This window comes from Brachyistius frenatus, unplaced genomic scaffold (assembly GCF_029030835.1).
Source record: "Brachyistius frenatus isolate BFR_SWC_R1_liver_20210118 unplaced genomic scaffold, ASM2903083v1 Contig_182, whole genome shotgun sequence".
Lineage (NCBI taxonomy): Eukaryota > Metazoa > Chordata > Actinopteri > Embiotocidae > Brachyistius > Brachyistius frenatus.
Window position 1 is genome coordinate 13,285 of NW_027210781.1, and position 25,141 is coordinate 38,425.

At 39.3% G+C, this 25,141-nt stretch overlaps 1 protein-coding gene across 4 annotated transcripts in view; it reads right to left on the bottom strand.

Annotated features, from left to right (window-relative positions):
• The window catches only part of lrfn5a (leucine rich repeat and fibronectin type III domain containing 5a), a 108,689-nt gene that overhangs the window by 10,071 nt on the left and 73,477 nt on the right, over positions 1-25,141 (bottom strand). For all 4 annotated transcript variants that reach the window (XM_069717845.1, XM_069717846.1, XM_069717843.1 and 1 more), the window contains 6 exons: positions 14,082-14,306; positions 12,285-12,413; positions 12,016-12,196; positions 11,367-11,522; positions 10,705-10,964; positions 8,142-8,609 (listed from right to left, as the gene is read on the bottom strand). In XM_069717845.1, the coding sequence (XP_069573946.1) occupies positions 8,142-8,609; positions 10,705-10,964; positions 11,367-11,522; positions 12,016-12,196; positions 12,285-12,413; positions 14,082-14,278 (1,391 nt within the window). In that variant the 5' untranslated portion in view covers positions 14,279-14,306. The remainder of the gene's footprint in view (positions 1-8,141; positions 8,610-10,704; positions 10,965-11,366; positions 11,523-12,015; positions 12,197-12,284; positions 12,414-14,081; positions 14,307-25,141) is intronic.

Sequence of the window (25,141 nt, forward strand, 5' to 3'; positions counted from 1 at the left end):
TTTATTTTACATCTCATGTTGTTACATCATAAGTGTGAAGATAGGCAGCACATTTCAGTCATAAGTCCGCCTGCTGATGAAGCTCATGCCATGTTATGGACTTTGTGGTGGAACTGATTCCTCAACTGCTGCTTTGAACCTCAGCTTTGACAAGTGGACGAACTCTACCTGCTGATGAAGATCATGTGATATGATTTAAAGTATGACAATAGGCACTAAATATACTTATTGATAAGTTTTTTTTTTTTAAACAATTTGAACTGTTTTGAAGAACCATTTAAATGAAATCCCACGGCGACAGTTTCATTTCCCTCAAACATCTTCTGCTGTAGTATCTTCCCACTACACATTCCCATTAGAAGCGTTTGAACAGAAAAACAATGTAAATTTGCACAGCAGTGTTGCTCAAACAGGGAAGGGACCAAAATGTGGGTCACATATCTAAAAGTAGGTTGTCCAATTATTTCAGAAAATAGTATTCAGTGCTTCTGGGTAGAGCCGCCAATGCAAGCTAGTCTTGATTAAATAGCCTGAAACATGGGGAACTTTGTCAGATAAGCCAAGAAATAGCAGGCAAAACAGTTATCAGTTAACTGTTCTTTACAATTCACTAATTAAACACGTTCTATCTTCATGTTCTCAAATGCTTCTTTTTGCACACCTCCCATGATTCATTTCATTCATAAGCTACTAAATGTCATTTTATCCAAGTTCATTTTCTAAACAATTAAGCAAACAGTCACACATGACAGCAGAGCCCACTGTAAAGCACACAAGCACCATCAAACCAGTTAAGAATAACTGGTTTCTAAGCACAAAGTGAAGAGGATTAATAGGAGTTCCACTCCTGCCCCATTACTGCTGACCCCAAAGCTAATGTGGCTTACACAGCAGATGGTACAATGCTATGCTAATAGGTCTGAGTCTCTCAGGCAGATAGAAAACATTGCAGAGGCGAGTTTCTTATCTCTGTTTTACCACGCATAATGATGCCAGAGCTAATGGTTAACAAGCACCCACACAGCTTGTAGTCAGAGGTGGAACAGGGATTTTGAGCTCAGGCCAGGTGGGCTTTGCTAACACCTCCCCATCTTTTTTTATTCATTAAACCCTGTCAGAATCAGGGAGAACCGTTTTGCACTTGCTGAACAAGTGAATATTGTCCACCTTGCTGGTGGTGTGATGATTTTACGGCTGAACTGGAAGATCGGTGGTAACAACTTACTTAAAAGATTAGAATGATAATGTTTCCCACCAAGGATAAGTGTAAGAAAAACATATTTGAATTGCAGCTATAATATTACATATCCCCTGGAAACACATTGCCATCTCATTTAAATGCCAGAGTGTATCATCATTATCTAAACACTGTAATTATCCCCACCCTTCGATTTGCTTTCCTTATAATCACCCTCACACTAAAATAGCTGAAAAGAAATGAAGCTTGAAAAATCAGGGCGATTTGTTTGTCAGAAAGTTGCCATATTAGAGGTTTTGAGAAATGATTAAATTAATTACTGCAAGATTAATAACATCACTAAAGAAAAAAGTATGAAGGAAATATATAAGGAAACTAATGAAACAAATTATAGTTCTGAAACAAGTTGAATCAAAATCAAATCACTTTTAGGGGGCAGATCAAACTGAGTTTCAGCTACAGCAAAGACAGTCAAAAACTAATGCTGTTATTTTCTTTCTTTTCAATCAATAAACTCTTCAAATTATGAAATGATGAAAGGCGTTGCCTGTACAGTTGAACCACCAGGCAATTATGAACCAATTCTGCAATGTCCATCAGTTGCAATGAGAATCTTAATGTTTTGGTTTAACAGTCAACGTTACTGTTTGTTTGACTCTTCGTGCTCTCATCAACAATGTTATCAGGCAAAAAACTGAATGCTAAACTGAATGCTAACACCCAGCACCAAACAGAAGACAAAGTTAGCACCCAGCTGGTGAAGTGATCAATCAGCAGAGAGGAACAATATTTCCCTCAGGAATCAGTTGAGACCGTAACATTTACATTTGCCTAGAAACGTGGCTGCTCTGTGTCTTTACCTTTTGTTAAGACGCCATATCATCTTTATGAGGTGATATTATGCCAGCGTTGTGCTAACATGTTGTTGCATTTCCCTAAAACTCAAGAAATGCAAGTTTAAATAAAATAATTTATATCAAATTTTGAGCAAGACAACACTGCTGCCTCCAATTAAAGTCTAAACCAAACAGTGACAGCAGCTTCGAAGGATGCTGATTGTGAAACTGTAAGGTTATAATTCAAAAGTATGTTGCAAAGCATGTAATTAATATCCCAAATAAATCAAAACAAAACCAAGAAACCAATCAGCAGGGGGACTTTTGCTTTTCCCGATTCAAAGCCAAACGAAAAAGGCTCCACACTTGGCGAGATCTCATTACTGATGAGCACAAATACAACAGAGTGGATGTCAAAGTGCCAGACGGTGAAAGCTGCCCCAGATGCAGGGAAGATATTTCAGCACTAACTGTAGCTCGCTGTAGACCTCCATCTGCCCAGCTGAGCTCCATTCCTCCAGTTTAGCTGACTCAGCGATAGTTCTGCTTAATGGTATACTCGGCTGCTTCCATACATCCTCCCTGCATTCTGTTCATTTTTAGATCTGTTGTTTTTAATCTCTCTTGCAATTTTATTTTTTACATTTCTTCCTTCCAACGTCTCTTCCATGGCTATCTCTTCCTCTCCCTTTTTTTGTTTTTGTTTTTTTTGTCATTCACTCTTGCTATCTTCTATTAGTCTTTTTCTCAGGTCATTTTTTTCTAAAGTCATTCCCTCTTTTCTATCTTCACTTTGATGATTATTCTTTCCATTTCATGTATTCTTAGTTTTTTTTCTATACTTCTTTCCACTCTTATTATTCCCTCCATTCCTTCACTTCTTGCAACCTCCTTCCATTTTCCCCTTCCTGTTTCTTTTATTTTGTCATTCCACTTTTTTCCAATAACTTCCCTTCTCTCCCTCCACTATTCTCCTCCTTTAGCTTCCCTCATCTATACAGAGGCATATAAATATGTATGTTCTGTTTGTCTATCCCCCTGGCTTCCTCCTTCCCTCCAGGATCATCTTCACGGCTGTGGTAGGTGTCCCAGTGCCACTTGGCTGTGTTTAAAACCCCATAGACCACTTACAACAATAACACTGTTGCGTTAGGCTCGCTATATGTTTATGGAGCTATAAAATCTGAATTGGAACATTACGGTGGGATAACGGTGGATATTTTTTCACGCTTTGAGCACAGTTTAAAGCACAGCTGAGGCAGGTGTTATACCTGGGCCGCAGGGACCGTCGGCACAGATAAACTACTTCCTGCTCGACAGAGACACAGAGAGGGAGGGACAGCATGCCTTTTTTGAAAGCTTGGATTCATCCCTCACCTCCTGTTGTGCAGCCTCATAAAAAAAAGCTTGCACACAATTTGCTTGATGTGTAGTTTTTTTGGCAAATGGCAACCGGCCCCTGTAGCTCGATGGATCTGCTGAAGTGGAAAACAACCGCTGAAAGAACATAGAGGGAAAAAAAAAAAAGCACAAAAAAACAACAGACAGAGCAGATTAGGAGTGGGGTAGAGAGAGAATGGGCTTTGTGTGCATTCTTTAGTAACTTAGAGAAAGTCAAAGTGGAGTTTGTGTCCTCTAAAAGACCATACAGCGCTATTTGGCAAATATTTCAAAGCCTTTATGTCTGCAGGTCTGTAGTAGCTCTAAATCAACCATTTGTCCAGGGCTCAGTTTATGGGTATGATTATTTATGTGTGTGTACTTATACAACTGTATTTACTTATACAGTTGAACTGTATTTAACTAACACATACAATGTGTTACAAGTAATCACATCCATCCTGTTTTGAATTAAGGGATCCTGAAAAGGTCAGAATAAAGACATTACCAAACCCTAATGTTGGCACCTTATCAAAGGGCAATTATTGATATAAAATCATTTCTCTGATCAATGTTTTACCATTTACCATCATAATCGATCAGTCCAAACAACACATCTGTTCATCTTGGAATTTATTAATTGATTATTTTTCTATTTCCAGAATATCTTGCATTCATCCAAAACCTTAATTAAAGGCAATGATTGGTTCTCCACCTGAATAAGAGTGAATTCTACTTTGTGACCGTTTAATGGCTGTCAGTGTTGACACTGGCTGTGAGCTTTACTCTCATCGTCGACGAGGCTGGGACGTGTGCAATAAAACCAGTGAAGTATAAAGACAAAAGACAGCATGTGCCGGCTCTGCCCTGACAGGTCATGTGAAAAAGGTCACTGCATTATTTTCTCGACATCAGCCTTCCCTTGACCTGACCCCGAAGTAAAGGGTTAACGGCATAGGCTTCAATACGGGCCGTGTGGATGACTAAAACATGTAATGGTGGTATCATAATACAAGTCACATATTTAGAGCTTTAATCAAAGAAAACAAAAAAATAGAAGTGGGTTTTTGGAAAATTCAGGGCCATAGAGATATGCCAACAAGGTGTCTTGGCCCCGATCCTGCTCCAGGTACGATAATATGAGTATATTTAGTAAAAAAAAAAATATATATATAATATATCAGGCGCATTGAAATGGCCTTGTTAATGTCACACAACTTAATTTTAATGGGTTATTTAAACCAAATACTGAAGGATGATTCACTGGAATTACTCATATACACAATGATTAAATTGTAGTGGTCATTTAGAAAGAAGTATGCTGGGATTGAACAAACACTCAGTTTACTCACAGATCAGTGATGTGTCTTTTGCCTCATAAACAATCTTTGATGCTGATAATCAGCATTAGTTATCAAAGCTGACACGACCTGCTGCTGGCGCTGTTTAACAGCACCAGCAGGGAAATAAGAAGGTTTTATATCTGCTAAGGGTTATATAACATATAATGCAGGATTATAGCTGTTTCCAGTTTTTCTGATAAATTAAAATTTGCTGATTTCTTTTTCGACTGAAAATCCTTTGGTCAAACTAAAACAGAAAACCTTTGAGGAAGTCACCTCAGGCTCTGTTGGACATACGTATTAACCACGTGATGACATTTAATAGATTAGGTGATTAATAAAAAAAAATAAGGTGCATGTTAATCTGTAATACAAAAGCCCAAATGACATCTGTGAACTCTCCCCACCTGCTCGACATAATTTTGCTGGGTTTTCAATAAATCCGGTGGATTACGGATTACGTGTTTTCCACTGGAATTATGTACCTGCTAATGGAAAGAAGGTTTTCAGACATGTTTACACGAATGTCGAAAATAAAATTGACAGAAAAAAATAAAAAAAATATTTTTGGACAAAGCAGGCTGACTAATCAGAGCAAGTACACTGAATGTTCAACGGTTGTATAATTTTGGGATGTGTGGGCTTATTAACTCTTGTTAAGTCTGAGAAAATATATCTTTCGACATTTGTCAGCTCACACTTGGAGAACACACATTTTAAGTGCTTCAAACTTGGAGCTTACGCTTGGATATAGATGTTTTCATCTCCTGCCAGCTACAGTATATGGATGTCCTTTACCCAATCGCTGGACTGCATTTTTTTTTTTACAACAAAAACAAAGGAAATGCTCATGCTAAATAAAACCAGGATCACAGTGAGCTCACTGTTAAAGGGTTTACTTTTGTGACCAACTGGGCATCAGGCCTGCCTCTGGAATAGAAATACAATCCTTAAGCAGGAGGACTGGCGTTAAAACCCCGGTACTGTATCAGTAAACATCTGCCAGTCTCAAGTGTCTGTGATCGAGACACTCAATCCCTGTCAGCTCCAGGAGAGCTGTTCTGCAGTTCACCCAGACCTCCCATGAGGAAGGAGTGGTGGGTGGGGCTTCCCAGTAGGGATCAATACAGAACCAAGTGTTGCAACTATAACATTTCAGATATGCAGCAGACCAAAGGTCCGAAGGGTGAACATAACACAGTGTGAAGGAAACTTACAGAACCCACTCTGACACGCAGCAGCATTATGCTGAGCAGGTGGGGAGTGCAGCGCAGAAATGTCAGTGTGGCAGATCAATAAACTCTCATTGAACCTGAAAAGTAAGTGTCCTCTCTGTGACAATGGGGCCAGATTTCCCTTATCTGTCTTTCTCTTTCCCTCCCACTCTCACCACCTTCCCTCTCCGTTGTCTACCTCCACGTTCCATTCACACTTTTCTTTTCTCACTCTTTTCTATTATGTTTTTCTCACTCTGTCCCTCTTCTCTCTCTCTGTGTTTGGGTAATGAAAAAGGCTGAATCAATGGGCTGCTGCTTTGTGCCAGCTAAGGTGTTGAATGGAAATCAATCCGCTATCTAAAGACAAGAGGGTGGCAAAATTACACAGAGACGCACAAATGACTTCATATTGGAGGAAAAAAAAATAAGAAGGGAGAGTCAGGAGGAGGGGAGGACAGGAAGAAAGAAGGAAAGAGTGACGTGAAGGAGAGAGAGCAGCCATTAGGGTGGGTGGTGAAAGGCTGGCTCCTCACTCCTCCTCCCTGCCCACAAAGGAAGCTGCTTGTTTTTGTGGCTCTCAAACTAAATATTTTCCAATAAGTATTTCAAAATCTCTTTAAAGTCGCACAAATGCAGAAAGGCTTCGGTATGCTTTGTAAAAGAAATAAAGAGAAACAGAGGAAGAAATAGAAAGGAAATACAGCTACCTCTGTGTGAAAGGCTATGATGTTATCTTTACGAGACAGACAGCTATAAATCCCATTGGCACCGTCTCTCTATGATGCATTCTCTGAATGGGGTTAAGTGCTGATGAATTATGAGAAGAGATTAGGAATAATATGCATGGTAGATAACATGAGCCGATTCATCATTGCATGATCTCTGTTTGTTAACCATACATGACTGTAGTCACAGAGCGATAAAGCCTGGAAGATCAAGGATCACTAATTCAAAGCTGGGAGAAAGGGATCAGCTTTCAGAGGAGACTTTCCTAACAACCCAGGGCTTTGTCATGATTGTGACCCAGACGATCAATCCCAACACTCCTCCAGCTCTTGACGATGGTGATTCATAGAAATTAACTATGTATGGGGGCTTAGCAGCGATATAAAAGGCAGAAAATGCGGGCACATTTCCCTACCGAAGCTCTACGTGTTTGTTAATTCCCCCTCCCCGCATTTCAACAGAGTAAATATTTAGCTCAAATAATAATCATTCCCTGTGAGATCGATCTAATCTGTGTAATCCTGAGCAAATGGCAGAAGTCAAGAAAGGCTAGCAGAGCTCTCTCTCCCTTCAAGGCCGTCTTGGTGGAGTCAGCAGGCTGCACTGTGCTGCGCCGGCTTGCCGGGCTTTGAGTTGAGGATCATGAACTTTTCTCACGTCTCTTTGCTTTCCATCCCTGTTTTATCTCCCTGTTGGTCTGCTCTGATAAGACCTGTCTGTCTGTGCTCTAATGCCATGAACTGTGATGGATCGTCCGTACAAACAGTATGTTATGATAAAAAACAATGCTTATAGTCTTCCATATTAACATACATTCTGCTTTTGATCAGCTTTAGGGTGGCGACCTTCGGAGGGTTGACCAGACCCACATTCACAAAGGGAAATTGGGTTCTGGTTTGCACCAGGCTACTGTCGTGCATGCTGCCTATATGTTGTACTGTAAGATATGTTTAATTTTCCATGTTCAAAACCTGGCTTTGTCCATCTAGCACCCTTGTACTGATCTTCAAGTGCCCTTGTGGTGCCTTAATAGTGCTCAAATAGTGACCTTAAAGAATGCACATGGCATCCTTGTCCATGTAGTAGTGTCCTTGTAACTTGCCTCATAGCACCCTAGTGTCGTGACCTCACAGCTCCTACAGTGTCCTTTTAAATCCCGTATTGCACCCTCATAGTGACCTGGTATCTCTTAGGGCCTTAGTTGCCTTACATTCTCACTACTATCCGGTTTAGTTTTTTGTTCTGTTTCCATTTCCCGTAATCTCATTTCCTAACAGCATCATTAAAGATGCATCTAATCAAATGTAATCTAATCTATACAGCTCAGACTCGGGTAATTCTCTACCTCCGCATTGGCCATATCATGGTTCAGTTTCCACTGTGTAAACCGTCTGACTCTGCAGTGATGAACGTCGGAGACGCGCCGTTCTGTCAATCTTACCTGTAAACCAGCGAGTCGTCCTGGCTCCCGTTGTACTGTATCTGGAACATCCGGATACCCGGTATATTCCTCTGGAAGTTGAACTTGATCAGCGCCGTTGACGATGTGGCCTCAGCTGTCACCACCCTCTTATCCACTCCACCCTTCACGTCACCTGTCACGTTGCTCCCATTAGCGCCGCCTCGGGTCGACGTGGAAATGTCCGACGATCCCGGGTCAGGCTCTTGGATGTTGTTGGTATTGTTGGAGATGTGGGGGAGTTTTATAATGATCAGGTCTATAGTTTGGTGGGCTTCACCGGCGGGGTTGGAGGAGATACAGGTGAAGGAGCCGGTGTCTTTCACGGTGCTGATGAGGATGTCCAGGGTACCGTTTGTGTAGACCAATGTTCTGGAAGAGTTGGACACCAGTTTGCCCTCAGGAGAGATCCAGTGGATGGCTGGCTCTGGGTCACCTCTTGCTTTACACCTTTAAGGAGAGAAAATCAGTGGGGTGGAACTTATTATGAGCAAGACAGAATGGGGTCAACGGTACAGTAAAAGCAGAGCACTCCTCGGTGGTGGTTTCCGGAATCCCTCCACTTTCCATCTGGGATTAAAGTGGAGGGTAAAAAAAAGTCAGAACATTATCTACTTTGTCGGCACAGCACGTTAATTTGAGTTATATATTACACTTTACATTCCAGCCTTTAGTATTGGGTACAAAAAAAAAAAAGAAAAAGCGATTGCACAGACAAAAAAGTAGAGGAATAATAAAAAGAGTTATGTATAGTTTAATATTAAGAAGCTTTTGGATGAAACTAACCATTATTTCCATGATCTATTTACAGAAACCTGTTTGGATAAGGTCATACAATAGCAGAATGGTCATCAAGTTCCCACAGCCCATAGTGGCAATTTTAAATGTTTTTTTCTTGACTAACAAACAGCTCCAAAACTCATTTAGTTACATTTCACAGAGGAGACAGCATTATTCAGTAAATATTCACACTTAAAAAGCCTTAACAACAGCAATTTCTTTGCCATCTTTGCTTTTAGGAGATCATTCCTGCCGACTGCAATAAGACTGTACAATAACTCACCTCTGGCAAAATACATCACATAACAATAACACTGTTGACTGTGTTTCTTGGTTGTTTGTATATAATATATATAGATATATATACTGTACTGTATATACTGTGCATTTTATATTTATATTTTATAGTTTTTACTGCTATTTTACTGCTATTTTATTGCTTTTCTATTGTTCTATTACTATCTATTGCTTCTGTATGCTGCTGTAGCGTAAAAATTTCCCCTCGGGGATTAATAAAGTAACTACCTAACCTAACCTAAATTAATAAATAAACTGTTAATTGTGTTTAACAAATTGATTATTGGTGGTCAAGGCTCTTAATCGGTTAATACGCAAGTACAATAAATCAAAGAATTACATGCGCAGTTAATTTATAAACAGTGAAACGGACAAACAAACAATGACATATTTTAAAGCTTTATGAAAACTGAGACATGGATTACGCACAAAACAAAAGGAGCATGAGCCGTGTGTTAAATCTTGAGGAACTTTAGAAAACACGCTCATACCACAGTTTCATACAATGGTCTTTTGTCTAAATGCATGACTGAAAAGAGGTGGTTTCAATAATAAATTACTTTTAAATAATCCAAATTACAAGCAATTAAAATTAAAGAACACAAATATCTGGGTTATCGAGGCTCTTCTCTTTGTTTGTAATTATAATTGCTGTGAAGTGCTTTGAAAACACAACAGAAAAAGTATAATTGATTTTCAGGAGACTTTGCTGTAGAGTCACGCTGCATTTTGAACACATTAGTTATAATGTCTGTTACATAAAGAGATTGTAATGTGGAGTCTAATTTGTGGGAAGTGTGAGTTGATGTGGAAGTGAAATGGGACAAATGAAAGCAACACAAAGATACATCTAAGTGGTTTTACCTGGTACCAGGTTATGTAGTCATAATGTGGTATTTTAAAGTAAAGGTTGGGTAAATCTGTATCATCACCTAATTATTTAACCCACAGTTTCCTGGCTTTTTGCAGTTTTATGAATTGAAATGGTTGCTCCAAAAGATGAACACGTTTAAATGGGTTGACCGGTGCTAATGCCCATGTATAACCTCATGTATGGCTGAAGGCAAGATACAATAAAAGAAAAAAAAATAATAGTATCTCATTGAATTTCTTTGCCCTCTTTTTCTAATTTTCATCATGTTTCCACGTTTGGAAATGTAGCATCTATCACAATTGGACGTGTGTGACCAATATATATGCAAATTAAGTAATTATCATCCCAGACCTGTTGTCTTGATTTTGTTTTGTCTTCCTATTTTTTTGTGTGTAATGTCCCTGCATTGTGCATCATTGTGCATCATTGAGCTTTTCATATTTTGTGTGTTTCTGTGTGAGTAAAGTGGGATAGATTGGTGAGTGGTTATAGGATAGTGATACAAATTTGCAATTTAACGAGAACCTGATTTTTTAACATCTATTGAACGCTTCATGCTTTGTTTTTCACACATTTCAAGACAAGAACTGTTACCTGAGTGCAACTCTCTGCCCTTCGAGTACCCTCATCTCGTGGGAGTATCTGGTGATGAGTGGAGGCTCACAGAGGAACTCCTCTTCAGGGATGGACCAAAAGTAGCGGCCAGAGAGGTGCGGGGGTGTTGCACACGTCTCCAGGTCGTCTTCTCTATTTAGCCTCCGCAGCCAGAGTAACTCACAGTTACAGTGGAGAGGGTTCCCACCAAATGACAGTGCAAAGGCAGAGGGGGTCAGGACCCCCGACGTGGCTAGCACCTGCGAGAGAGACACAACAATTGCATGGATACAAACAAAACCAAAGAAAACAGCAGACCAGAATAAATGACATATCTCAGCTAGAAATCATGCAATATTCTCGGAAAATTTGACCTTTTTAGAGCAAACAATTATTTTCATTGTACATGTGCTGTGTGGACAACATTTTGAATAGCCATATTGTCCAATATCATGCTAATACAGAACATTTTTATTGCTGCATCCATCTTTTGAGTCTTCATAAGTAAGGGGCAAAAAATAAATCATATCACCGGAGAGTTTGCATCACTGCACGGACTACCTCCAGCTTCAAGACTTAAGTTACTGTATCTGAAATCCCTAAATGCTGTTAGAGGCTGTTCTTGAGTTTGATTTTGAATGTGGGCAGACTTTTGGAAATACCTGTGCTCGTTGAAAAAGTGGGTCTGGCGGCAGCTTTTGGAGTTTATTAGAGGTGACATCCAGCCGGTTGAGTTTCTGTAGAAGGGAAAATGTTCCCTCTGGAATGAAGTCAAACATGTTGTGGTCTAAACTCAACGTGTGGAGACTCGTCATTTTCTGCAAAAACACCAGAGAAAAGTTTTTATTACCCTTTCATGGAGATGTTTTCAGAATTTCACTCATTTGAAATAAGTAGGGTGATGGTGTTAAGGATGTGAGGATATGGAGAAATAAAACAACAAATAGAGATAGACAAATACAGTATCAAACTTAAACCACTTCCCTAACCACCAAAGCACCAATAGAGGTGATTAAAAAAAAAAAAAGCTTTTTCACTTACAAAGAGCACCAGAAAGAGAACTGTTCCCACTGAAAAGAACTCAAAAATCCACTTAAGACCATGAATAACAACTCTATAGGCTTACCAAACAGTTCACATAATGGCCTCTGCTCAGTCCCAAACCTCCTAAGATCTTTATTTTGATTTTAAATAAATGGTCAAAGACGTTTTATGGCCTTTTTATGGTGCCTGTTTTTTTGTGTTGTTTTTTTTAACGGCCTCTAGCCAGACAGGCTTGAAAGTGGTGCTGCAGTTTAAAGAGATCCTGACCTGGATGGCCTCCCATGGAATAGAGTCCAGGTTATTGTAGCTGAGGTCTAATTCTTCCAGCGCCAGCAGGTCGTTGAACGCTCCCTGGTGGATCAGCATCAACTGGTTGTTATTCAGAATCAGGTGGTGAAGCTTTGACATCCCGCTGAATGTATCATTGCCTATCCTCGTCAGCCGGTTACTGTAAGAAATCGTAGAAAAAAAAAAAGAAGTTTAAAATGTGTCATGATTGCATACAACATCCATCGAGTGTTGGGTACAGTTCGTACCTGTTGAGGTGTAGCGCTCGGAGGTTTTCCAGATCAGCAAAGGCTTGAGGTGTGATGAAGGAGATGGTGTTCCTGGATAATGTGAGGTCTACCAGCCGGGTCATGTTCGCAAAATCTTTCCTTTTCACACTGTGGACACAGATGAGTACAGTTATTTTGTACAAAACACAGACATGCAATATGCGGTAGATCTGTACTGTTTTAAGTTGCACTGACAGACTTTCTATCAGAGTCAATCTACAGCTAAAAATGAGAGTAATCCTTGAGAAGGTGATGTTGCATGTTTGCCAGTCTTTTAATAGAGTTCAAATGCACGGTAGACTTGAAAGGGGAAACGGGGAAAACTTGTTCAATATTTAAAGGCTCAATCCATTCTAAAACAGAATTCACATACGGTATTCCTTTTATCCTTTGAAGCTCATTCAATATTTGTGAGCGTGAACAACCCTCTCCAAAGGCTGCAAACCAGAGAACCGCAGCTCTAAACTGCAGTGCCATCAGAAGACAGCCTTGAGCGGCTCAACTGACTATGAACCGACTATGACTTAATCTCGGGCCTCAAAGAATGAGTTTTTTTTTTTTTTTTTTTTTACACCCAAATGAGTTTTATTTCATTCCAGTGCCAGCGGATAATGCGCTTGTATCGCCATAAAAAATACTCTTGGTGATGACGCTCTGTCCAAAGATTCAGCAACTTATTCATCTTCGCTGGAGAAGCTGCAGGCTTTGTCGCTTGATGACATCATAGATCAGTGTCTTCTCTGCTTCCAGTTTTGAGGAAAGGGTTGTTTATTCTCCCACATTTAGACTGAACTTTCCACACACGCGTCTACATGATTTAGTTATTTAAGTATGAACAGAGCACAATAAATTAGGTATTAATGATTAAGTCAGTAAAGTAAAAATGTCATGTAACTTTTTGTCTCCCAGTTAAGGTATTCAATCTGGTATTTGTTTTTTAGTTTTTTGAGGTTGATATCCGCGAGACTTCAGTGAATACATTTTAAGAAGACAATAATCCCTTTGTAGATATTAACTAGTAAAAATAACAAGTCACTATTCCTGACAGTTGTAGTATTAGCAGTTTTAGTGCTAGTTATTATATTATCCTACAGTACTTCATGTCATGGTAGATATTGTGCTAGCTGGGCTATTGGCATTAGTAGCAGCACCAGTTGTGGCAGTTCTATTGAATTACTAAAATATAATATGTCTTTTCTTTTTCAGTATATCGTCCTGTTTTACCACAGCAGCTATAAACAAATTCCAATGTATCCCCTTCTGGGCCTTACTTTTTACTTAGACTTTTAGCTACTAGCTGACTAGTTTTGGTGGTCCATCTATAAATTTGTAGGTCTTTCCAATACAACTATGTATGTTCTTGAGTGACATTATGAATAGTATAAATAGGCTAAACCAAAACAGTTTACCTTTCCGGTTTACGTTGTAGCGGATGCAACAACGGAGCGAAGGATTTTGAAAAGGTGAAGAATGGAAGATATTTAACCATATTGTTTTTGTAAATTGTGTTCTTTACAGTAATGATTAAGCCAATGGTGGAGGGAGTTTTTCAAGGTTTGGTATTATATAATCTGCTGATCACGGTGCGACTTAAATTCGTCACAATCCAAAACTAGGAGCAGAGGTGTTTCAATGTGGAGCCCTCTGTAGAAGCAGGAGTTAATGTCTTTGTGAACATCAACATCGTAATACAGTAGAAGCTGTTGTAGTTGTGCAGTAGTGTTGTAGTGGAAGTAATACTGGTCTCAACGGTATGATTATGGATGTGACCCTCACCTTGTGACAAAGTTGTCAGCCAGCCGGAGCTCCACTGTATGTCTGTCAATGTTCGGCGGAACAAACAGCAGACCTTTCTTGGCACAGAGGGTTGCCAGGTTAGGTGACAGGATCTGACATACGCAGCGCTTCGGGCAGATCTGCGCTCGAACTGCCATGGCAACTGCCAGCATCACACACAGCAACAGCCTCTCCATGGCGACCGACCCCACCTGGACACAACACCTGAAAAACGAGACAGACCGAGACAAAGACAGGGAAATTGAGATGTTAATGACATTGGACTCTTTTTTTTTTTTTTTCAATCCATTGAACATAAGTACGAATTAGCATGTGTTGTATAAACCATACTGGAATTAAAATATTGTATCTGCTCAACCGTATTGAACGCTGAGTGAAGAGAGCTATATTTAGTTGAGTGTACGTGTGATAGATATAATGATGAGTGCAGTATGGAGACACACTCGCTCTCTACAATGGCTCTACTTTTATCACTGTATTGTGGTAGTATTTGCACACATCAACCAATAACTCCTTTGTTATTTATTACACTTGGTACTGGACTGACTGATTTTGATCAAGTTAAAAGTTTTCATCATGAAACACGATTAGATGACGCCTCGGAGAAAGCCTCGCAGTTGAATCACCATCAACTTTTAGGCATTGCTAATCAAACAAGAGGTGGAGGAGTCATTTATTGCTCAGCAGTGTTACTGTGTGTGCACACGCGTTCAAACACACACACATAGTCAGTCTTCATAACAAGCAGCAGTGCTTGTAGTTAATTAGGGATGGGTTAGAGAGAGAGGGGGGGAGTGCAGGGTGAGGTAGAGGGAGAGAAAATGCTCATTAATGACAACCTTGATTGGGGTTTGAAGGACATGGGAGAATCAGGATTAAAGGGATCACAATGCGAACACAAACACAAACACACACGAACGCAGACACACACATTGACAGATACACGCGTATACAAACACAGCACCGACCGGATGAGGGGGAAATAGAAGTTGAGGTTGTGTCTCAGTAAACCTTTCTCACACTTTATCATGTAAAAAAAATGCAGCAGAATGACGTGTACGATACATTGCATGGTTTTTTTCAGTAATATAGTAGTCAAGTTTAAAAGTTAAAACATGAAATGCATTAACAATGTGCCTTTCTAATAAATGACCTTCATAAATAGTATATAAGATGTAACTTAATTAATGTTGACAAATCATAAATTACTGATTTATAGATCATTTAAAATTACTTTGAGTGGCCAAATCATGAATAAAAAGACGTATCTGTGGAAATAATCTACACATAACTTGTGTAGATAATTGGCCATACTACCAAATTAGAAGGATAAACATCCAATAAAAAGATTATCTACCAGCTGGGAAACCAAAATGTGTTCTGGGTAACAGCCACTAACTGCATTATTGAGGGCTGCATCTAACAGCTAAAGCATTAGTGAGGGAAAATGCCCCCCACTGGTCATTATACAGGGACTGATGTGTTCCAAACAATCAGAACATTCACAACAATGATTATCCAAGGAGAGCAACAGCCAATCAGAGAGGGAGAAATGACTGCACCAATGATTGGAGGCATTTCAACAAAACATGATATGAATAGATAGAGCAAAACACAGTATTTGCAAAGCAATTAAGGGAACTCTATTTGTACATGTGTAGCTGCTGTTCATGTCATTATTTGATTCCAGATGTTCACGCTAACCCTGCAGTTCTGTTATTTATTCCAAATTGGAGCTACAAACCTGAGTACTTCCTGTTTGATGGATGTATTTTCCCAGAGAAACTCTTCAAAACTCTTCGATTTTCAGCCTTTATTTGGTCATTCTGTGTGCCTTTATACTTCTTGTTTATGTCTTGTAGTTATTTTTCGAATGCTTTTGTCTCTTTGTGCTCGTTTTGGATCACTTTTGGTGTTTCCTATCCCTGTGCTTGTTTTGCATGTTGATGGACTGGGATCTCCTGACCCTTTGGACCCCCGGGCCTGTGCCCTTTATACCCGTTTCATTTTCTTACAATGGCAATGTAATGCTGTGATGGGTGTCAGATTTTCTGGACTTTGCAACACTTCCCAGTACTATAACTGCAAGAAGGATAATACGAAAGGATAGTCTGGGAATCATTTCAGTAGCTCTTCCAGTAATTGACACTCTTCTCGTTGCTGTTTGAATGAAGTCTGTGTCATAAAACATAGCTGCAAGTTGACTATAAACATCACATCACTACCCAAGTCTGATTAAGAAGCCATTCACCTTTCTCTAGTCTAGCGGAGCGGTCCTTTCTCTATATACCGCTTTTATTTCATCATGTAATTACTGTGCTAAAATCTGCTGCGATGTCAGAGGTCAAACAATCCCTGTTTTTCTCTCCCTCTCTGAGTGCAGAGAAAGAAGAGCAGAAAGACAGAGGCAGCAAAATAGAGCTCTAGATAACTCGTATGCACTGGTGCTACATGGAGAGAGAGCTCATGACCCCTGTGACACAAAAGCAGATATCAGCTCATTAATTACAGAAATGACTGTAATGAGAGCGAATGGGTGAGAGACAGAGGAACAGAAAGGAAACGAGGGAGAATTATCAGAAAGGGAGAGAGAGAAAAAAAAAAGAGGAGAGATCAGAGAGACAGCTAATTAAAAGGAGTGCTGAGGTGTGAAAGGAAAAGGGGGGAGGGGGACGAATTCCATTTAGAGAGAGGGGACAAGGTAGGATAGATGATGCCGACTTCGTCCCGTCACGCTTCTACGTGACGCGCAACCCTTAAACAACATCCACGACACGAGAAAACACGAGGCTATATGTCACCAGAACCGAGCTCGATTTCACACAAACCCGTCCCCGCACACGAGTTACAGACACGGTGCAGCTCGAGGTGACATGTAGGACCGCTGGGATCAAAAAGAGAGGCGAATTAACCAAAGGGATTATGCGTGAGGAAGACAAATTAAACTCTGTTTGTAGCAATGTTTAAAATACGATTCTGTTTCACACATATGGCAGCCTGCTTTATTCGCTTTATTTGAAAGCCGTCGACCCGGTTTCCCTCCGAAGGTCTCCCATGAAGCCAGTTTCACCCCTGGCTTGCTCACTGATGAACAACTGGCTTCCTCGGACAGCTCAAATGGATTCTCCACACGCTCCATATGCTGAAACTGATCTCAAGCTGCATTAAAAGCTCACGGGGATAACCAGCAGAACGACTTGGCAGTTAAGAGCGACGTCTTGGAAGTATTCACACATTCAAACTCTTTTGAAGTTGCCAAGTGAAGATTTTGTGGAATCTTTGCTTTTTTTTTTTTTTTTTTTTGCTGCAGATCAGCTTTTTCACACTTAAAGCACATCCAATTAGCCAGAGATACATTTGAGGTCATACGGTTTATGGCAAATCATACATTTCAGTTTCAGCATTTCAGAGAAAATAGAGAAAATCCAGCATGTCCATTTCATTCTCCTGCGTTCAAATCCTCCTTTTCAAAGTCAAAAGCTCAGGTTAACAGTTTCTTAACAGTTATGCCTCTGGTTTAAGATTTAAGACAAGTGTTGCCTGAAAAATCACATCATCTCTTCAACTCCATTGCTGTTGTCAAAACGATAGAACGTTTTTCAGTCCTCTGTCTCACACATCTGACGGAAATATGGGTTTCACGTACAAAGAAAAGTCCCAGGTTCTTACATGGCAAGAACCTGGGACTTTTCTGTTCATCTTGTACGGATCAATCGACCGGCCACCATTCTGAGCTCCCACTGAATTTAAGCACAAAACCCTCCTTGGTTTGTCCACCGATGATTCCAATACATCCTTTCTGTAACAACTACTACTGTAAGAATAATGTCTGATTAGACACTTTTGAAAGTTTGCATTTTTTCAAAGTCTGCTCACAATACGCCTCCAGTGTTGACACAATGTTAATCTAAACCCAGAACATGTACAGTGTTAAAATGAACTAAATGTCATAGAAGTCATTGTTGAAGGTCAAATCAAAATCATTTATCAAATAACCTTTTATGGATGAAAAAGTAATGTTACTGGGTAATTACAGTTAAAAGGTGACTTTTTTCTTGGGTTACTGATTTCGAGGAAGTCAGTTTGTCAGGTAATGTGTGAAATATTCATTAACTTGAGGTTATAACACAAAAGAGAAGTATCATCAATTTTTTTTTTTTAATAAATGCTAGTATAGTTGATACTCGAGGATCACAATCTACAATATATAATTTACATTTGATTGATACAAATTTTGAGTATTTTCTGATGTAAATTTTTAAAAAAGGACAAAAACTGTAACTACACTACATATGATAAAACAAGCCATGTCAGCTTTTCTGGTAAAGTTCACAAGTTATTTCCTCCCTTTTTAGGAATTTGGTCACTCAAACAGGGAAATCAGGAAGTTCAGCATGATTTTCTTTGTTATTATTTCAGAATGTATTTACAGCATTGTGATATGTTTCGGGACCCATAACGAACTGGCGACATTAGTTAGTTATTCCTTTGGTGCAGACCTGTCCTTGTTTGGGGAATTTGGACAGCTTCAGTGTAGCTGCATTTGAGACACCTGCAAGTTCTTATTGAGCTGAACCAGTGCTAACCTGTGCAGGAACCACTTAAGCAATAAACTTCTTCTTTTTTTTATGATTTCTACCTGAAAAATAAAAAAAATAAAAATAAACATGCAGACAAAAACATCCTCGACATGTTGAATCAGCAACAGCTTTAGAGTTGTGAAGCCTGAATGAACAATGTTAGGCTCTATGGATAAGAGACATGGGGCAATTTGAAAATACAAGTCTCTTGTGCTACAGTGACATTTGAAAAACTCAGATATTCTTGCTTCAAGCTACTTTTGAGCCAACACAACTATAAATCCAAGAGTAGACAGTCTTACAATAATGAGTCAGTAACACTGATGTTATTGAACCTATTCAACTGCAAATGTGCTGAGCTCGGCAACCTTGTAAATATAGTGTTGGGTTGCATTTTCAAAATGAATATAACACTGGATGTTAAGTCTTTAATTACATCGGTTGCCCAGATGAAAAACATTCCCTTTTAATATTTACAACTAAATGCTGAGATGAACAGTAGCTTCTTCTCTATGGCTTTTCATCTGTGACTGAGTGTTGTAAATCAAGAGCTCGTAGCCACCATCTTTACCACACAACAAGGATGTGGCATTAGAAGTAGGAATGCACTCTGGCGCTCCTAAAATGTTCAAAGGGCTCTTTGCTGAGGAGTGTCAGGCAGTTTACTATGGCACTTGTGTTAAAATAGATGAGTTATGTCAGCGTTAGGAAAACACTTCATATGCTGAAGTATTCTCCTGCAGTCTCAGAGCGCCGGGCTCATGTTGAGGAGAGCTGACGTTGTTTACTGCAACCTACCACTATTCAAGCAGCACAGAAATCAGTGCAGACATGCAGCGTCAAGAGATTTAAATGATTCAGAAAATTGGACCATCGCAGAGACTTTATTTCAGAATTTCACTGTGTACATACAGTATATTAGCAGATACAGAAGCTTATGCAGATTCTGCCCTCATTTGTCTTATTCCTGCTGACTGCAGCATTATTCTAATGCATAGCTCAGTCATTCAATTTAACATAAAGCATTTGCTCAGTGGCATTTCAATCAGATATTATGGAAAATAACATGCACAGATTAAGATAAGGTTTGGACTTTGATGTTTAAATACATAGGATTGTTGATAGGATTGTGGACTGCATATGTATTATTGCAGATAATGTACCTCACATTTCATCCACATCTATACATTACTTATCATTAATTGAATCCCTTATATTTTATAATTAATTAATTGATGACAGTGACAGTGTTGGTTTATTTTGAGATAATCGCCTCTAATTGTGCCTAAGTAAGCATAATAAAACAATTTAAATAATTAAACAGCAGTATCTCTTTCATCATTGGTGTTCATTACTCTGAATACTCTATAGACCACGCTATATAATATTTTCATTTGGTACTACTACTGTTTGAGGTTAGGTTAAGGAAATCAAAAGCAATACATTTCATTTTTTTTGTCCCATAATTTGGGTGAACCCAACTTTAAAAAGAGTGGAGAATGAAATCCCAGGGCTGACTCAAATTTGATAAAACAAGGTTATTTTAATAAATGTTTTATACCTTTTGTCTATATCACATGAGCTTAAGTGACATGGAATTGTGCATGTTTGAATTTTCCATTTTTTTTTTTTTTTTTTTTAGCCTTTTAAGGACGCTGTTGGCTTAAATACTACACCTCTAACCTATTTTCTCAACATTTTCACAAAAACAAAAAAAAATCATCCCCAACAACTGTAATTTTGTATTTTTTTTAAAATACAATATATGTACAGTAATCGGCATCATGTCAATGAGATTGGAGAAGCTGCCTGATTGAAACTGTAAATTAAAGAGTAAAAAACAGCTTTGAGTCACTGACTCAGTCAACATTGAAGTTATTAAACTCTCAATTCTCAACTGCAACTCTACCAAATTTGATGCCACATATATGAAACACAACTATGAGCAACAAGGATCCACCCATTTTAGTCAAAGTCGTGCTGGATGTCCTTTTTATTGAATGGGCCACGGTCAGCCACTTTCTAAAAGTCAAGTTGATAACAGACACGACCTGGTCCTAGGAAAGGGACCACCAGGATGGAAAGGGTTAAAGTGGTCCTAAAAAAATTGCAACTGGGGAAGCTCCTGTGATAAGACAGAGAGCCCCAGAACATCTACAAAATGTACTTTGTGCTTCGAACCGCTGATTCCAAAGTTTCTAAATAAATACAAGTTGTTCGCGGTTAATTTCATTTATAATGTAATGTAAAGTCAAATAGTTACCACGGGGGCTTTACTTATATAATTGTGTTTGTGTGCGTGCTTAATTTCTTTTATCGGGTAAAGCATGTGGGATACTATTAGGCAAAAACAACAACAACAAAAAGCTACAATCCCTTTCTCACTAATGCACCTCAGTCCTGGCAGGAGATGTCCTGAAAAGATGGCACACATTAAAGACGGATTTCAGACAGTCAAGACAAAGCTGAAGCAAAATGGGAGTACAATTAGCTGCATTGGCCTTTGTGCCCCAATTCTAATTCAAAGTATAGAGGACATTATAATACATTGATTTTGCTGCTGGAAAACCTTTTAGCTCCTGTTTTTTTTCATTTTCTCAAGCGAATTAATAGTTTACATGGACATCTGTGTCTTTAAGCATGTACTCTGGTTGTTTGTGCCAGGCATCTAATGCACAACAAAAATGCACCAATGCCCAAGCCACTTAAACTAACCTGCTGCCTTCCTGTCCTCTCGCTTCCACTCTTTGGCTATATATTTTTTTGTGTGTCCACAGGAGTGAACCTTATGCTTCAGCTAATGGCTTTACCCACTTGAACAACAGGGGTCAGCAGCTGCCTAAATACATCACAATTACTCTTTATTCAATTAGTGCACTTTGAGACTGCTGCACTGAGCAAGGCCAAACACACACACAAGCAAAATAAATCCCAGCCACACCGAGACTCAACTCTCATCTGCATACGGGCTTTGACTTCAAAACAGAAGACCGATACATCCTGTGTGTGAACATAGACGTACACGTACATACACAAGCAGAAAGACGAATTTGGAACGAGGCCTTGATGTCAGAATGGAAAGGTTTCTCATTTACAATTGCTGGGAGATATAAACCGTTGTACCGTAGGAAAATTAAGCTAACACCTCACGCTGGCTCCATTAGTTCGTTAAAATGCAGCCCCCAGCTGACTTTGTAATATTTACAGCTGATTTGTGTATAATAGAACATTTTATTGAAGGGTCTTTGGGAATCTCTTCCACCCTGTAGGTACAGGAATTATCTGTTAAAATAGAACCTCCATTTTTTGAAGGTTGCTGAGTGCGACACATTCAATGAAGAGGTTGTCTACAAGCAACCTGCAATACCAGACCCCAATTCACCCCTAAGGAATCTTTTGCAGTTGTTGCATCCTGATGGGCGTACACCTCGGATTCATTTTGAATTGACTAGAGCAGCTTCAAAGATTGGTATGTGCAGAGACTCCACCGCTGCTGCAGCTACTTTTGGAAAAAAAAATGCTCGACTTCAATGTCATTGTACTTACTTGATTTGTCCTCCCTTTCACGTGGCTGAGCGTGCGTTAACGTGAGCCGCATTTCCTACACTATTATCACAATTAAGAAAACTGAAGCTGTGAACAATAGTCTGATGGAGCCAAGCTAGTCTAGTAGGGTAGAACTGATGCAGCATTGTACTTCATTTCTTTTGCATAATATTTAGTAGAGGTGCAGTTCACAATTTTTTTGAACAGGTTCACCATCAGTGTTACTGGCTATATACATAGTATCATGATAAAAGACTAATGTTAAAACTGTATGCCCCTGGCAAAAATATATTTTTTTTTAAGATTCGATTTTTTTTTTGTTGATTCTAACATAAAAAATGTTGGTCCCCAGGAATAGGGTTGGGCTGTGAAGCAATTTTAGTGTAGCAGCCACAAGGATGTTGCAATGTCTTTAAAAAAAAATCTTGCTTTAACAACTTTTAGGTTGGCAACACTGATGTTATCCTAACTCAATGGAACCTGTAGCTGAACTTGTACTGGACCTACAGTGTGCTAGACAACAAGGCATGCTAAATATTGTAGAAAGCAAACACAGCTGACAGCTGCAATAAAAACAAAGTTTTGACCTTTTTTTTTTCCCTAAAAGAGAATCTTAAAACCACAACAACAACAAAAATAACTCCTTCTAAATTGTCCAGCTAACATTATTAGCTACAGTGGATAATTGCCATTGAGGGAAGGGGGTGTTGCAAACAGTCTCTCCACTTTACTAATGTTGAGTCGCGATTAATTGTGTATATGCAAGTTTTCATTGCATTAAGGCTGAGAAATCCTTTTTCACCTGCCTCCACCACTCCATCACAGCCTCCACCACTCCATCACAGCCTCCACCACTCCATCACAGCCACCCCCCTCCTCCCCCCCTTAATGACTGAAATGTATTCAATCGTTGAAATCAAACCATTCAATAGCAGATACAGCCAGCCGGATGATTTATAGGAATACATAAGCTGCCATGAATACGATACGATCTCCGCCAAGGTCAGTCAGATAGCAGAGGGACGAGAGGACACGTGTGCTCAAAGCCGTGCTCACAAATGCAAACGCATGTTTAATATAAACACAGGGAAGTATACACTAGATGTATATCGAGACACGTGCATTTCATGAGTATTGATTAGAGATCCTGTTATAAATGCACTCACAGGCATTATGTGTATGACTGTGAAGGGAAGAGAGGCAGAGGAAAAGAAAAAAAGAGCGAGAGGCGGATGTGTAACCGGAGACTTTGGCAGTTTGGTACTTAAGTGCCTGATTCATGGCGGTGCTGTGTAATATCTGGTCTACAACGCGATTTCTGCAACATTACATCACGGGACGATTTTTCAAAACACACCAGAGTGCATCCATCGCCGGCTAGCAGATGATATCATGTTCACAAGACAATTTCGAAGTCATAACATTACAATAAAATGCATATGAGTGCATACATCAATGCTGTGAAGATTATCTGATGTAAAATGCTCTCTGAGCTCACTCTCTATGAGGGCTCAAGGACTGTTTGGTGACTGTGGTTTAGACTGCAAAGTCCATACGTCATGTGCCAGGGTCAAAATCGTGCATGAACCTATTTCAATTGCTTCACACCATGTAAGCTCTACGCCACAACTGACAGAGGTATATATACAGTGTAATCACTCATAAAAATACAGAAAAAAAATAGGTCAAAATACTGCTGTGCCCGAGTAAGGTTGTGAATTGTTAAATTAAATTAATAATAATTCTCTATACATATTAGCAGTAGTGAAATGCACAAAGCTGCAGACTTTTAAAATGTATAGCTGGGAAGTAAAACTCATTGGTTCCAGCCATGAGTAGAGCTCCAAGGCAGTTCACTGATCTTCTGCAAAGCTCTCCTGGAGTTAACAGGCTTTGTGTCTGCTGGGCATCTGTGTTTTCGCTGGGTGCACAAAACAAATGCATAATAGAACAATTGATTGCAGGTTTATCCTTCACTTCAGTATAGCAAGAGAGTTCTGAATCACTTTTGAAATGCAGCAGTCTTTTGATAAAAAAAAAATGTGATGTTTAGCATTTGCTTGAAAAACATTTTTTGTGCCCCGAGGAGCATGCAATCAAGAAGCAACCCAAGACCGTGAGCATACAGGTTCTTTAGTATGGAAATGGTGAATGCATATACGTTCAAAAGAAAAACACGGATTGTAACAAAGACAGATTCATTCCAATTTCATCCATTCATTTTTGTTACAGGGTTTTCCTGTTCAGGATGACGTTTTAAACTGAGCAAAATAAATGTCAGGTGTGTGTTGTCTTAAGAAAAAGCACAAAGTCCTGGAGAAGAACGAACTGAAACTATCAGCAATATTGGCATTTCCAAGGTCACTTTTTTATTTTACTTCAACCTAATCATAACTGTAAATTAAAGAGTGAATAACAACCGTCAGTGAAACTGATGTTATTTAACCTGTTTGAAAAGTCTCAACTGCAGCTCTACCAAATTTGATGTGACACAAATGAAGCACAAGAATCCTACAACCGATTTTAGTCAATGAATGGGCCTGGTCACAGTACAGGAATAACGAGACCTCCTGGGTTGAAAGGGTAAAAGTATATGCATGTGTGCGTTTTTTTTTCTGTATGTATGATGAGTATATTAAAAGCAAATAATCTACTTGTTGCTTTCCCCGGTGTCACACCTGGGACACTGCCAGTGTGTCTGCTACAGCACAGCTACTGCCGTCTGTCTACATTCAGTTTCTCTTAGATTATTCCCATCAGTGGGCAGTGCTGTAATGATATAACTTTTGTACAGACATGTAACACACCTCACCCTCTTCTTTATGCTTCTAGTAGGGGAACATATCCATGCCTTGTGGCAGTTTGGATGACAGAGTCAGATAAATGGTGTCATTTTATCAGCCTCAAACACTT